The sequence below is a fragment of the Dioscorea cayenensis genome, chromosome 6, assembly GCF_009730915.1.
Source record: "Dioscorea cayenensis subsp. rotundata cultivar TDr96_F1 chromosome 6, TDr96_F1_v2_PseudoChromosome.rev07_lg8_w22 25.fasta, whole genome shotgun sequence".
Taxonomy (NCBI): Eukaryota; Viridiplantae; Streptophyta; class Magnoliopsida; order Dioscoreales; family Dioscoreaceae; genus Dioscorea; species Dioscorea cayenensis.
Window position 1 is genome coordinate 369,193 of NC_052476.1, and position 14,154 is coordinate 383,346.

The window sequence follows — 14,154 nt, forward strand, 5'->3', positions numbered from 1 at the left end:
GGCAGAACTTCAATTCCTCAAGCATCACCGAAGAGGGTAAAAACTTACACTAGAGATTAGAAGGCAGCCAAACATACCTTCGATGGGCAAGAAGTCGGCAGTCTTATCAGGTTTCCAGTTTCCAACTCTGGGTAAACTTTGAACCTATAAATCAATATAAACAAAAGTCACAATCAGAAGCTCATGAAACAGTGCAAACTCAAAAAACCACATATCCCATTAATTACCTCTACACTTTCCAAAATGTAACCGAAACTAAACAAAGAGATGAGTGAACTCCCTGAAAACACTTACCTGTGCCGGCACCTTCTACACTCATACTCCTTTTCCCCTTCAATCATCTTCACCGACGCAGACCGTATCACCGTCCCCTTAAGCGTCAAAAGCACACCTCTATGCTTCACCCTCATCCTCCCAATACTCGGAAACATCTCTATAAGCAAGAAAACCCCAAAATCAACAGCCAAAATTAAACCCTACAAACACCCAAAAACCAAGAACCACACCTGTAAACTCAAGAGGCGAGCCACATACATCAACCCTAACATACACAAACGCCTTGACGCTTGCTCCCTCAGCAACCAGATCCTTTGATCCATCCAGCACGATGCCCTAGAAATCAATCACAGTTATAAAAAAAATGCCAATAAATGTCGAGAAATCAAAGAAAAGCGAATGGCGGAGGCAAGATCGGGATGGATTGGCACCTGGGAGAGGCGAGCGGCGTGGTCGAAGAGGGGGAGGAGGAGGTGGGAAGGCTGGGAGGAGAGGAAGACAGCGAGGGCTGGATTAAAGTCAAGGAGGAGAGCAAAGGAGATGGTGAGGGAGTAATGGAGGATGAGATCGGGGGAGAGGAGGATGGAGAGGAGCTCGGGAAATTGGAATTTGGGTTTTTATCTTAATCTACCCAACAACTCAATTGAATTAGTTGAACTTTGACTTTCATTATCAAATTTATTTGTTTTATAAAAAAATAAACTGGAGTACTTGTAAACTCATTAAAAAAAAACATTTATTTAAACAATTCATCCTTCATTTCAAGAAAAAAAATTGGAAATAAAAATATTTTTATAAAAATATCCTTGCAAACCAATAGCAATTCAATTATTTTCATTTTTTATTATTAAAAAAATCCTACGAAAAAAACATGTTATGCGATTAGTAAGAATTTCTAAAAGACAATTGTATAATAATAATAATAATAATCACAATGGCGACAACTATGATAAAACGTAGTTTATACATATGCAATCTATGAAATTTACTATCAAATAATTTATTACAATAAACAAATGCTTGTGGTCCTACTAATAAATAAATAAATAACCAAATTGTCTAGGTCCATGTGCTAAACTGGGAGAGTGTGGCACCCTGCTGTGCTATTTTGTTGGCTTGAATATTAGCCTCGTGATAAATGTGGTGCACCTCGCATGCGGTTTCCTCTAGCATTATGCACATCTCCTTAAAAGCCTCCGCAAACATTGCTGGTGGAGGAAGCAGAGCTCTGGCCCATCTAATAACGCTGACAGCACTACCTTCGATAAGTAACTTTGGATCATCATAAGTAGAAGGTAACCACTTTTTGAAGAATATAATACCTTGCCTCAATCCTTCCACTTGAGCGGCTAGTGTAGGATCACTGTTACCATTACAATTGTCATTACCACTTTCGATATTAACATTGCTCATAGGTCCTGCATACGAAAGCAATATCTCTCCATTACTATCATGCAAAACACCTCCATACCCATAATTTCCATGGTCATCTCCATGACCATCAAAATTGAGCTTCATCCACCTTTGTTGGGGTCTATTCCATACTTTGCGATATTTACATGGGGCACGAGATCTACTCGTATTATTAAATCTACTTCTCTCTTGCTGGTTAGGTAAGAATGATTCATAATACTCTTCCTCAATCTTGTTACGTAAGTCACTGCAATTTTTCAAACAAACTCATTATAAGTTATTTTATATTGAAAACAATGTTGCCTATTTTAATTTAAGTATATTTATCAAATAATTCATTCACCTAATTATATCTCCTTCTGGTGGATACGCAATATCATGGTCAACTTCAATTTTATTGAGTATCGAAAAACCTAATTCAAAAGACAAACAAAATATTGGATATTTATTTAGAACTCAAGCCTTAATAATTATTTATAAAACACATACAAATTCATCGTGGAAAATAAAATGATATAAGCTTGACAAACTTACTTGGTAAAAGTTCATTAAAATCGATCCCGGGATGAAGATTAAAGAATATCCAATGAAGATTGTTAAATGGCCAGCAATCATCCCTTTTGTAAATGGCAAAATTAGCACTCGACTCGTAGATTGCACGCATGTATCTCAATCTATCATTTATAACTAGCTTTTCTAGTTCATCATATTCGGGCTCGGGTGGATCAGGTTGCTCCTTCAAATTGGCCCAATGATGCATAGATATCCCTAGAATTATCAAGTTTTCCAACTTAGAAGGCACCCAATTCACTTCCAATACATTGGCGACAAGTTTGTATGGGGCATATGGTAGAAAAAAGAATGTTGGCTTCTCCACTCTTCTTCTAGCAAACTCATTAACAGAAAGCACATTGCATCCAAATGATTGAATCAAGTTAGCATCTACAGGAGTTATACATGGATCAAACACTTCTATTTTTCCAATTCTCAACATATCAATGTCTTCCCTCATTAATAAAGCCAAAGCAAATTGATATTGAGAAGCAAAGCGAGTACTCCAAGCTACCAAGTGCGTAAATTATCATTTCAATTTGCTCTTCCGATCCAAGACGACGTGATATTTCGGTTTTTCAATAAATTATTTTTTTCTCCAACTCGATCACTGCACTCACAATAGTATTCAGAATCTCTCAACTCAAACTTAGTGATCTCCATCTCATGTTGCAGCTTCACTAATTCTTCAGCATCTTCTTCATCCATGCGGTAAGGGTATCTAATAGCGAGTAGAAAATCTTAGTATTATTTTCTTTGGATAAAAAAAAAACCAAAAAGAATGCCTTACTTTTGTGAACAATTTTTACATCTAGGATTAATTTAATTTTTTTCATAAAAAATGGCCATCCTTTATTTATTTATTTATTTATTTATTCAAACACAACAAAGGCATTATTAGCTTCAAGTTTTTCTTTAATTATTTACCAATTGGTTAGATTTGTAAAATACATCCACTTAAGTATAATTTAAAATCATAATTTCGTGAAACAAATTAAAATAATTTCATTTTTTTAAAAACAATAAATTCAAAATTATAAATACAACTAACCTTTGGTCTTTTATAAATAAAAAACCGTTAAAAAAATGTAAATATAAACCACAATATCATCAATCTTTTTCCTTTAAAAAAAAACAAAAGCTTCTTAGATAAATTGAAAGATGGTTCATAAATAAAATAAAATAAAATAATGAAAGATGTTTTATAAAAAGTTAAGAATTTGCATTTTTTTTTAAAATTATAAATATTGACGATTAGTTTTAAAAAAAATCTAGAGATTATGAATATCAAACAATTGATCTATAACCCTTTTTCATAATGAAATTAAAAAAAAAAAAGTTTAAATCTAACAATATTATACATGCACTCATATATATACAAAACAAGTATCCAATTAGTGTATTTGTAAAAGCTAAAAATGATGTCATTTTACCCGGGAGATTAGAATTTGAAAATAAATATAAATTTATATAGTTTGTGCTTTATTTTATTACATGTTATTTATCCTCTTTTTAAAATAAATAAATAAATAAATAAATAAGTAAACTTATATAAGCATGAGTGAGCACTTTGGGCGAAATGATGACCATGAAGTAAACAAGAAATTAAGTAATAGTTCATACCTCTCATCCTTATCCACCCACTTGAAACAAGTTTCAACACCTTCAGATAAAAGAAAAAACAAAAAGTAAAATTAGAAAAATATGTAACAATATATATATAATAATAATCTGGTATGAATGTATTTAATTAGTGGTGTATCATTGGAATTAAAGAAAAAAAAAACTAAAATGAGGCCTTACTTGGTAACAAAATATCCATGTCCTGAATGCTCTTAAGCTGTTTAATGTTGAACACTTGCCAGCACAAGTTTTGGAAAATTTCTTCAGGGTTGTAATCATGGGATTCACTTTCTGGTGATGATGATGATGATGATGGTGGTTTGTTTGCGATCTTGAACACTTTAGTGTGCTCCTTTATCCCCCAAATGTATCTCAGTCTGTCTATTATATATGATACTTTTTTTATTGTCATCTTAGGATAATGTCCTTCCCTGCAGGATACCATTGGATCTAAAGTTTCAGACATGGATTTCAAGTTTCTTCCCAAGATCAACATCTTTTCCAGTCGTGAAGGACACCAATTCATATGCAATAAATCTCCCAAAACTTCAGGTCTTGTGAAGGGAAGGAAGAAGACAGTAGGTTCATCAACAACAGCCCATCTAAAACGACCATCAGTTACAAGAACAATATGACATCCATAGGCTTTGATGACTTTTTCTTCAGCAGGTGTCAGTGAAATATCATCACAACATATAGTGATTTGATCTTTTTGAATCTCCAACGCCATCACTTCCCTTAAGAGAAGAGCAAGAGAGAGTTGGAACTTTGCAGCGTAATTAAATTGGATGCTGCCAAGTCCATACACAACCATAGGTCTTCCTTTGAAGCTTGAAACAATCTCAGGTTTTTCTTGAATCTGATTGATGAGATCAGCCAAGAATTTGGATGCTCGGACCTGTTCAAGAGCATAATCCATGTCTTTCATTAAAGCAGTATATTCTCCATCAACTTCCATGTTTAACGATAATGCACCTCTCAAAAGCTTATAATAGTGTTATTATTTGCCATGGATTAACAATATATATATATATATATATAGGCAATGAATTGGGTCTTTGTCTGTGAAAGAGTAGAACAAGGAGCTAGATCAAATTGGAGTCAGAGTCCCACTTTGAGCAAGAGTAGGATTTAATATTCATTCATGACATAATATTAATTATACATTACTGTAATCTAATATTCATTTTATTTACAAGTCAAACAACCACAAAGAGTAAAATTCTAGTCGTTGTAGGAGTAGGATTGGTGGAATCAAACTGTAGTGATCATATGTGTCATAATCCAAATCTTTTTGAATCACTTGTTTCTTTGCCTATTCCTTTCCAAATCTCTTTGCCCAATGGTCATGAAATTACTGTCACATAATTTGGCACAATTAGGTTAACAGATAATTTTTTGATCTGTGAAGTTCTATATGTTAGTTTGTGATTGAAGTGGTTTGATATTGTTGATAGGAAGAGAAGACTATGGTGCTGGAGATTGACAGAGATTTCAGATTTTCAGATTGAAATGTGTTCAGAGGGGTAAGTTCGTCATTTCAGGTATTCAAAAGTCTGTTAAAAACAGTTGGAGTTTTGGCTGGAAAAAGAATCAAAGGCTGAGATTGATTTGATCAAAGGAAAAGTGTAAGTCCTAGGCAGAAGTTAATTCAAGCATCGGGGTTGATTGTATGGTCCAGATCTGATCTATCAAAGAGATGTGTTTAAGTTCGAGGCAACTGCAGAAGCAAATATTAGATGAATAAGTGAACGGCTGGGATTTAATCATCATCAAGTTTTGGTGTTAGTTCGAGGCAGGATGGCTTAAGAGGTTGAATGGATCCAGTGCAGACGCGTGTTGTGGGTGACTAAGCTGATTCGTTTCATTTTGGGTACTAATGTTTATATGTAATAAATATCTTGTGTTTTTTCAGAGATGTGTAATGTTGTTACTGTTTTCTGTTTTCTGTTTTCATTGAGATTTTCAAGGTTGTATGAATTATCCTGAGTTATGGAGAGTGTTTTAGCTCTTGATGTGAATAAGAAAGTTGTCCTTTGTTTGATCCTTTATCTAGGTAGTAATTTTCACTATATGTTCCTTCTTTCAATTATAATCTTCTATCCATAGGAAAATTGATGCAACAACTGAATTGCCAAGTTGTCTTTACCCTTGAATTGTGTATTTTACAGGCCCCTTCACTGAAGAGGTCACTAGTTCTTGGTAAATATTGCAATGGATTATTTCCACTACAATCTCATCAAGGAGAATTGAAATCTATTCAATCCTGCAATCCTGTGATTGACACTGTCAATTCACAGAATAGTTTTCTGTCTACAGACATTTCTTTTCCAGTTTCTAATTCAATTGTTTGTTCTAGTTCGGTTTTGTGGCACAACAGACTTGGAAATCTTCCTTTTCTTAAATTGAAACAGATTTCTTTACTGGGAATGATTCATGTTCAATTAATTCTTGTGATATTTGTCCACAAGCTAGACAACATAAATTGCCATTCCCTAAAACTCAAATTTATTCTTCTTCAGTTTTTGAATTGATTCACATTGACACTTGGGGACCTTATCACACTCCCACACATGAGGGTTATAAATATTTTCTCACAATTGTTGATGATTTCAATAGAGCTACCTGGACTTTCTTACTCTCAACTAAGAGAGATGCATCTTTCACTTTAAAGAATTTTATCCAAATGATAGAAACACAGTTTCAGACCAAAATAAAAAAGGTTAGATGTGACAATGCCTTAGAATTAGGTAGTAGTCTAGAATTGAAGTCTTTTTTTTTTTCTGAGAAAAGAATTATTCATCAAACTAGTTGTGTTCATACTCCCCAACAGAATGGTGTTGTAGAAAGGAAACACAAGCATTTGTTAGAGACATCACGAGCACTGTTGTTTCAGTCTAAGTTACCTATTAAATGCTGGGGAGAATGTGTGCTCACAGCTACATAATTAATAGGTTTCCTTCCAAAGTTCTACACAACAAGACACCTTTTGAAATACTTTTTGATAGAAAACCTGACTACCATCACTTGAGAGCCTTTGGTTGCCTTTGTTTTGTGACAAATTCAGAGAATTACAAGGACAAATTTCAGCCCAGAGCACAATCTGCTGTTTTTACTGGTTATCCTTTTGGTAAAAAAGGTTACAAGGTTCTTATTCTTGACACTCTACAAATAGTTGCTTCCAGAAATGTAATTTTTAATGAGTCAATCTTTCCTTTTCATCATCATCCAATATCTTCCATTTCAACACATTATATTCCCAACTTTATTCAGGATGATTTTGTTTCAAACAGGTCAACTTCTTTTCAAAAATCAGATCATACTAATATCACTTCTACTATCTCTTCACAAAATAATTCTAATTCTCTTTCTTTTGATCAAAATGCATCAGTAATTCCATTGCCTTCTCGAAGGTCAAATAGACCTCACAATCTTTCTTCTTATCTAAATGATTACATTTGTAGCACTGAACACAATTCATCAGTTTGCGCAGCCCATTGTTTTCACACTATCACCAATTCATTTCCTTTACCTAAACATATTAGTTTTTCTTCTTTGAAACTTGAAAATCAACAAATTCTTGCACTACTGACTACTTCTTATGAGCCACAAACATTAGAAGAGGCTGTAATTGATTCAAAGCTTAATTCCTTGAAGATCAATTGCTGAACATGATTGTGAAGATTAATTACTTGAAGTTGTTGAAGTTTGATGTTAATCTTATAAAGGAGAGGAGCAGCTGAAGATAACATCACCAACTCAGTGACGTGTCATGCCAATGTGGATATTTCCAAGCTGTCAGTTTGTTATGCCAGGTTGTCAATTTGTTATGACAGTTACGGCAGTTATGATTGTTATTCAGACAGCATTATATAACTGTGAAATTTGTATTCATATTTGATTTTTTCCTTTTGAATGAGATTTACATACAGCTTCTCCTCTCCATTATCTACTCTTTCTTTTTTCTCTATTCTCAATCTCTCCATTGACAGAGCTTGAGATCCATTCCAACCTGCAGATTGCTATTGTTGTGAGGTAAAACAGAGGTTGGAGCTTGTTCTGTTCTTCAATCTTCAGACATGACAGTGAGTTGATCCTATCTTGAAGCTTTTCTTTCAATCTTTGACAAAAAAACAGGGTGTCATTGAGATGCATAATTATTTAACAAGTGTTTATAAAGAAGGAGATGCAAGGACGACTCTTCTTGTCATGGTTCAAGCTATCAATCATGCCAAGCATGGTGTTGTGATACAACCTTACCTCTCCAGCTGGAAGATAACCAACATGTTGAGCCGATATTAGAAGAGAACAACCACCATGAAGCATCACAGGAGGTTTCCACGGTAGAGGTGAACACCGATGAGAGGCGCGTTCAACGCATTCGTAAACCGCCAACTTGGATGCAGGATTTTGTGACCACACAAGTGGCATCAAGACGTCCATAGATTGGAGTTGAGATATCATAGGTAATCATATCACAATAACGAGTTGTCAGTAACAATAATATTAGCTGGATTGATAAATTAACAGCTGGGTTACTTATTAGGATAAGTTGAGTCTATTTATATGTCATTAGGGTCCTTATGTTGGGGTATGAAAAGTCTTGGAGTCTATCTTGTCTTATGGAATAATATCTTTCTTTCTTTATCTTTTCTTCTTCTTCTTCTCCTTGCCTCTCCTTTGACATTGGTCTTAATCGAGGAGTAAGAATCCACTCAAAGCAGGTTCCATTGGTGCGTCGCAAATCTATTGACGTATCATGTTGACTGTTAGTGTGATTGAAGCTCTGAAGATGAAGAACTGAAGCATGGGGTTAGGCTGTGTTCTGTTTCTGTAGATGTGGTTGTGGATATGTTTGAGGTTCAGATGAATTTGAATGTTAGGTAAATTCGTTATTGAGAAGGAGGGAGAGCTTATGGTGATTATGTTTGAAGATTAACGGTGAAGATCAGATCATCCAGAGAATCATGTTAGTTCGAGGCAGTGCAGGATAGACGGCAGAGATTTGATCATCCAAAGTATGGCTTTAGTTCGAGGCAACTTTAACTTAGTGGAGGTCTTAAGCGGTTAAAGTCGTTAGGAATCGACATGTGGAGTAGTGATTCAGCTTGTACCAGAAATCAGCAAAATAGGAAATTGATGGGACTCAGGTTTTTTTTTAAAAAAAATAAAAATGGATAATCATGGTTTTATTGAAATAAAAAACTGATGGGACTCAAGGTCATCAATTTTTTTTAAGTGGATAAACAAGATTTTTATTGAAGTTAAACAAGTTCACCATCGTTTTCATTAAATTTATTGCCAATACCCTTTTTTCTTTTATAATTGTTCTGTTTTAGTTAAGTGAATCAGTTGAATTGTTATTTAGAAAGGAATTCAAAAGTTTTTTTTTAAAAGGAATTCAAACTATGGCACCTGGGTGCTTGGAGGATGTTCTTGCAAACACTCCATTCCAAATTGATAAACTCATATATATATTATTGTGGATTTAGAGAGCAGAAGAATGGTTATGCTTAATCAAGAAGTTATGCTTGATCACTCTAATTAAACCTCCTCGAGATCAGCATGCAATTCCGGATCTCTCTTCATCCTTTTTAATTCCACAATTGCCTCGAGATTCGATCACTCTTGATACACCCTTTTGTTCAAACAGGGATGAATCTTTGATTAATGTTAAGCAACCTACCTATGTTGCTTCCCATGTGGATTTAATTAATTCAAATGATATTAACTCCAAGTTTATCACTGATCTTGATCCCTGATCTTGATCCCCCTTCTGAAGGATCTAAGTCTCCTATTCAAACCAAGGACCCGGAAATTACCAAACCGGGGCATTTACCTACTCATCTTCAACCCTTACCACCGGCAATTCCAATTCCTGATGGATATAATTGGGTTTTCATTCATGGGGGATGGACCCTTATACCAAGCATTAACTCAGAAAAATTTTACAATTTAGATCCTTCCCCACAGGATGACATCTCTGATGATCTTAACGATGTCGATCTTGTTGATTGGGAAGATGGAGACGAATACATTGATGATGAGATTGTTGAGTATGATCATTTGCCTAATGATGTCAACAACTCTCATATGGAAACTGATATTCACCCACCTATTCAGATTGAAGATAACCCTGCTCCCCTATCATCGATTATTCTAGAGATGATAAGGGAAGAACTTTTCTCTGAAGATCACATTCATGTTCCTACTCAGGCAAATACCCAACAACCAGTTTCTTCTTCCTCATCTATCAATCAGAAGCAATTTCGCAGAAGTGAAAGAACCAAGAAACCCTCTGGCCGATGGGATGAAGAAGCAGGGTTTGTTCCTCATCCTCCCGGATCCACGAAGAAGAAAAATTCACGAGGACCCAAGAGAAGGTACTCATTCTTCTTTAAATTCTCGATGATTTTTCCAATTGGTCAGATGCTCAATTTTTTAATTATAGCAATGCTTGTGGTGTTAATTTCTTGGGATCGCCAAACCATAAATTCAAATGCTTTGAGATGATTCGTAATCTAGAAAAGAACAGAGCAGACATATTCTCTAATACTTCAGGATCTCCTACGAGACCTGATAGACAGAACCTTACCATTTTTTCATGAAGATCTTAAGTTGGAATGTTAGAGGTCTTGGCAGACCCTCTAAACGCCACTTAGTTAAAGATTGTATTTTCTCCTCCCGCGCTAATGTTGTTTGCATTCAAGAATCCAAATTATCTGATCTCCACAGTTCCACTTGGAGATCGATTGGAGGCATTCGCTTAGATACCTTTGACTTCCTCCCAGCCTTAGGCTCGGCTGGAGGAATCAACATGGCTTGGGATAGCGCTCTGATTTCTGGCAAACTTATTTTCAAAGGAAATTTCTCCATAACGATTGAATTCTCTAATAAAGACTATAATGATACTTGGGCTTGTACCAACATTTATGGGCCCACTTCTCGTTCTCTCAAGTCTGATTTTTGGACTGAACTCCGTACAATTAAAAACCTTCTCACTCACCCTTGGGTGATTTGCGGGGATTTCAATACCACTTTCAGCCTCGATGACAAAAACTCAGGAATCATTAATCCTAGAGATATTTCTGACTCCCTTTGTTTCCTGAACGATCTTAATCTCTTTGATCCACCTTTACATGGTCGCCGATTCACCTGGACAAATGGCCAATCGGACCCGATTTGGATTCGTCTTGATCGCTTCCTACTTTCACATGACTGGCCTAATCTTTTTCCTCGTTCTATCCAGTTTGCTTTACCTAGAATTGGATCAGACCATTCTCCTATTTGTCTTGATTTTGGGACACATGCCCCTCGTCCTGAATTTTTTTAGGTTGGAAAAAAAGCGTGGTATACCAATGACCAACTTAATAACCTAATTAAAAGGCTGGTGGACTGAAACTAATTTTCGATGGTTGTGGAGCCTTTCATCATCTCCAAAAAAATTAGCCCTTATGAAAGCTAGACTTAGAAAGCGGGCTAAGTTAAACTTTGGCGTGACTAATCTTCACAAGAAAAACCTTATCTCTGTTTTAGCCTCACTTGATTCCATAAGTGAACTTAGACCTCTTATAGAAGTTGAAACCACCCATCTCTCTCAGATTCGCCTTGAACTACACACTATTCAATAACAAGAGAAAATTTATTAGAAGCAGAGATCTAGAATTACTTGGCTCAAGGAAGGAGACTCAAATACCAAATTCTTCCATAATATTGCTAACGGAAGACGTAACAAGAACTTCATACCCCGAATTCGTAATAATGGACATTGGGTGGAAGGGGATCGTGAAATTGGGAAGTTATTTTTCCAAACACTTTCAACTTCTTTTTGGGAACACCTTCCAATCAAAGATTCCTTCTTGATTGGCAAAGCCTTTTCAACTACAAGACGCATGTTGAACTTTCTTTCCCTTGAACGACCGTTTACCTTGGATGAGATCAAAAATGCTGTTTTTGATCTAAACGCCGACAAAGCCCCAGGCCCAGATGGTTTCCCAATTTTCTTCTTTCAAAAATCATTGGACCTTACTACAAGATTCGGTTGTCAATCTTTGCCAAGACTTCTATGATGGCTCAATTAACCTTGAAAAGATTAATTGGGTTCATATAGCACTTATCGCAAAAAAGAAGGCCCCGACTGATGTATCTGACTTTCGACCTATTAGTCTAATCAATTCCACTTGCAAAATTATCTCCAAGATTCTTGCTACTAGACTAAGTTTGGTGATCAGCGACTTGGTCGATGAATCTCAATCTGGATTTATCAAAGGCAGATGTATCGCTGATAACATCATTGCGGCCCAAGAACTAATTTTCCATCTCCAAAAAAGGAAATCTCTTGGTTACGCTTTCAAAGTAGACTTCGCTAAGGCTTTTGACTCTTTAGACTGGGACTTTCTTCTTGAAATCCTTGCTGCTAGAGGCTTCAGTAACAAATGGTTATCGTGGATTCATACCATCCTAAAGACTGCCAAGGCCCAGATCCTAATCAATGGCACCACCCATGGTTACATCCGCTGCAAAAAAGGTCTCATACAAGGAGACCCGCTCTCTCCCCTCCTTTTCGCCTTAGCTGCTAACGCTCTTAGTGCTATGTTCCACCACGCCCTCAGTTCCAAAATCTTAATTGGAGTTCAGCTCTCTCAAGATGAACGAATCTGTCATCTTCAATATGCGGATGATCTTATCATCTTCTCCGCTGGTGGACATGAAGACCTTCACATCATCAAACTTATTCTTTACCTTTTTGAAGGTTCTTCTGGGTTATCAATCAATTTTTCCAAAAGCTGTTTATACTCAACAAATTTTGGTTTCCAACCAAACTTTTCATCTGCAGCAATTCTCAATTGCAATAGAAACTGCCTCCCTATTACCTACTTGGGAGTACCTCTTTCTGGTAGACGACCCAGGAGACAGGATTGGACAAAACTTATCTAGACTGTTCGAGCGAGACTCCCCACTTGGAAATCTACTTATCTCTCCCTTGGTGGTCGTCTAACCCTTATCAATTCTGTCTTATCCACAATACCTGTTTACTGGATGACAGTCTTCAAACTACCTGCTTGGGTAATTAAGGAAATTGATAAGACTCGTAGGGACTTCCTTTGGAAAGGACCAGACTTGAACTCTAAAGGAGCTAGACTGGTCGCTTGGAATCGAATCTGTCGGCCTCGTCCCTTGGGAGGTTGGGGAATTCTCAATCTTGCCGAATTCAACAAAGCTCTCCTTGGAAAATGGTGGTGGAAGTTTATTTCTAACCCTAACTTGTGTTGGGCTAAAATCATCAGATCCAATTACTCCATCAATTTACCTGGAACTTTGTTTCACACACCTCCTAGAAACAAATCCTTTTTTTGGGCCGGTGTCAACACTACCCTACTATCTTTTAGATCATGTATTTCCAAAACTGTTAGAAATGGCAAGGATACTCTTCTTTGGCATGATCGATGGACGGGGGGACAAGTACTTAAGGATCTCTGGCCAACACTATTCAATGACTGTTCCCAACCATGGATTTCCCTTAGACAATTCTCGCTCCTTAACAACTCTGCTGAAAGTTTTTTTCATTCCGCAACACGAGATGATTTGTCTACTATCTTAAACTTAATTCCAGATTGTTCTCATGATCAGGATGATTCCATTACTTGGACCTTGGAAAAGAATGGTATTTTCACTGTTAAATCATTCTATAATTTTTTAATTGATGGTGGAATGCGCAGTCCACTGTATTCTAATTTTTGGAAAACTCATTGTCCAAGTAAAATTACTCTTTTTTGCTGGCTTGTTTGGGATAATAAAATTCACACACTCACTAATCTCTTTAAGAAGGGATGTAACCCAAACGCCACAGATACTTGCACTCTTTGCCACAAGGATTACAAAAGCGTGGATCATCTCTTTTTAGATTGTGACTATTCTTCCCGATTTTGGTCCTACTTCTCCAACATTCTTGATCTTCAATCTCTACCTCCCACAGTTTCAAGCATCTGGACCTTATGGTTACCTTCATTACATTCAACCATTAGATTGTTGTGGGACTTACTCTCTAGAGCAACTATCTGGAATATTTGGCTGGAACGGAACAACCGCATCTTTCAAAACACTGCATTACATTTTCCTAAAGTATTATTCAAAATCATTAATATGTTGCTTGCTTGGTTTTCTACAGCTTCTTTACCCCACTAGCAAACGCTGAATGAAGCCTCCAAGAAGATAAAGCGCTCCCTCGACTTCCTGAGCGCACGGACCGCAGATAACACTTGTTTCTTTGCCTATTTCTTTCCAAATCTT

The 14,154-nt window shown here is 36.2% G+C and overlaps 1 protein-coding gene across 1 annotated transcript; it reads right to left on the reverse strand.

Annotated features, from left to right (window-relative positions):
* Window positions 1-4,027: 4,027 nt before the first annotated feature.
* Window positions 4,028-4,822, reverse strand: LOC120263610 (protein SENSITIVITY TO RED LIGHT REDUCED 1-like). The gene has a single exon (XM_039271574.1). It carries the CDS (start codon window positions 4,820-4,822, stop codon window positions 4,028-4,030), a length of 795 nt encoding a protein of 264 aa, XP_039127508.1.
* Between the last annotated feature and the right edge of the window lie 9,332 nt (window positions 4,823-14,154).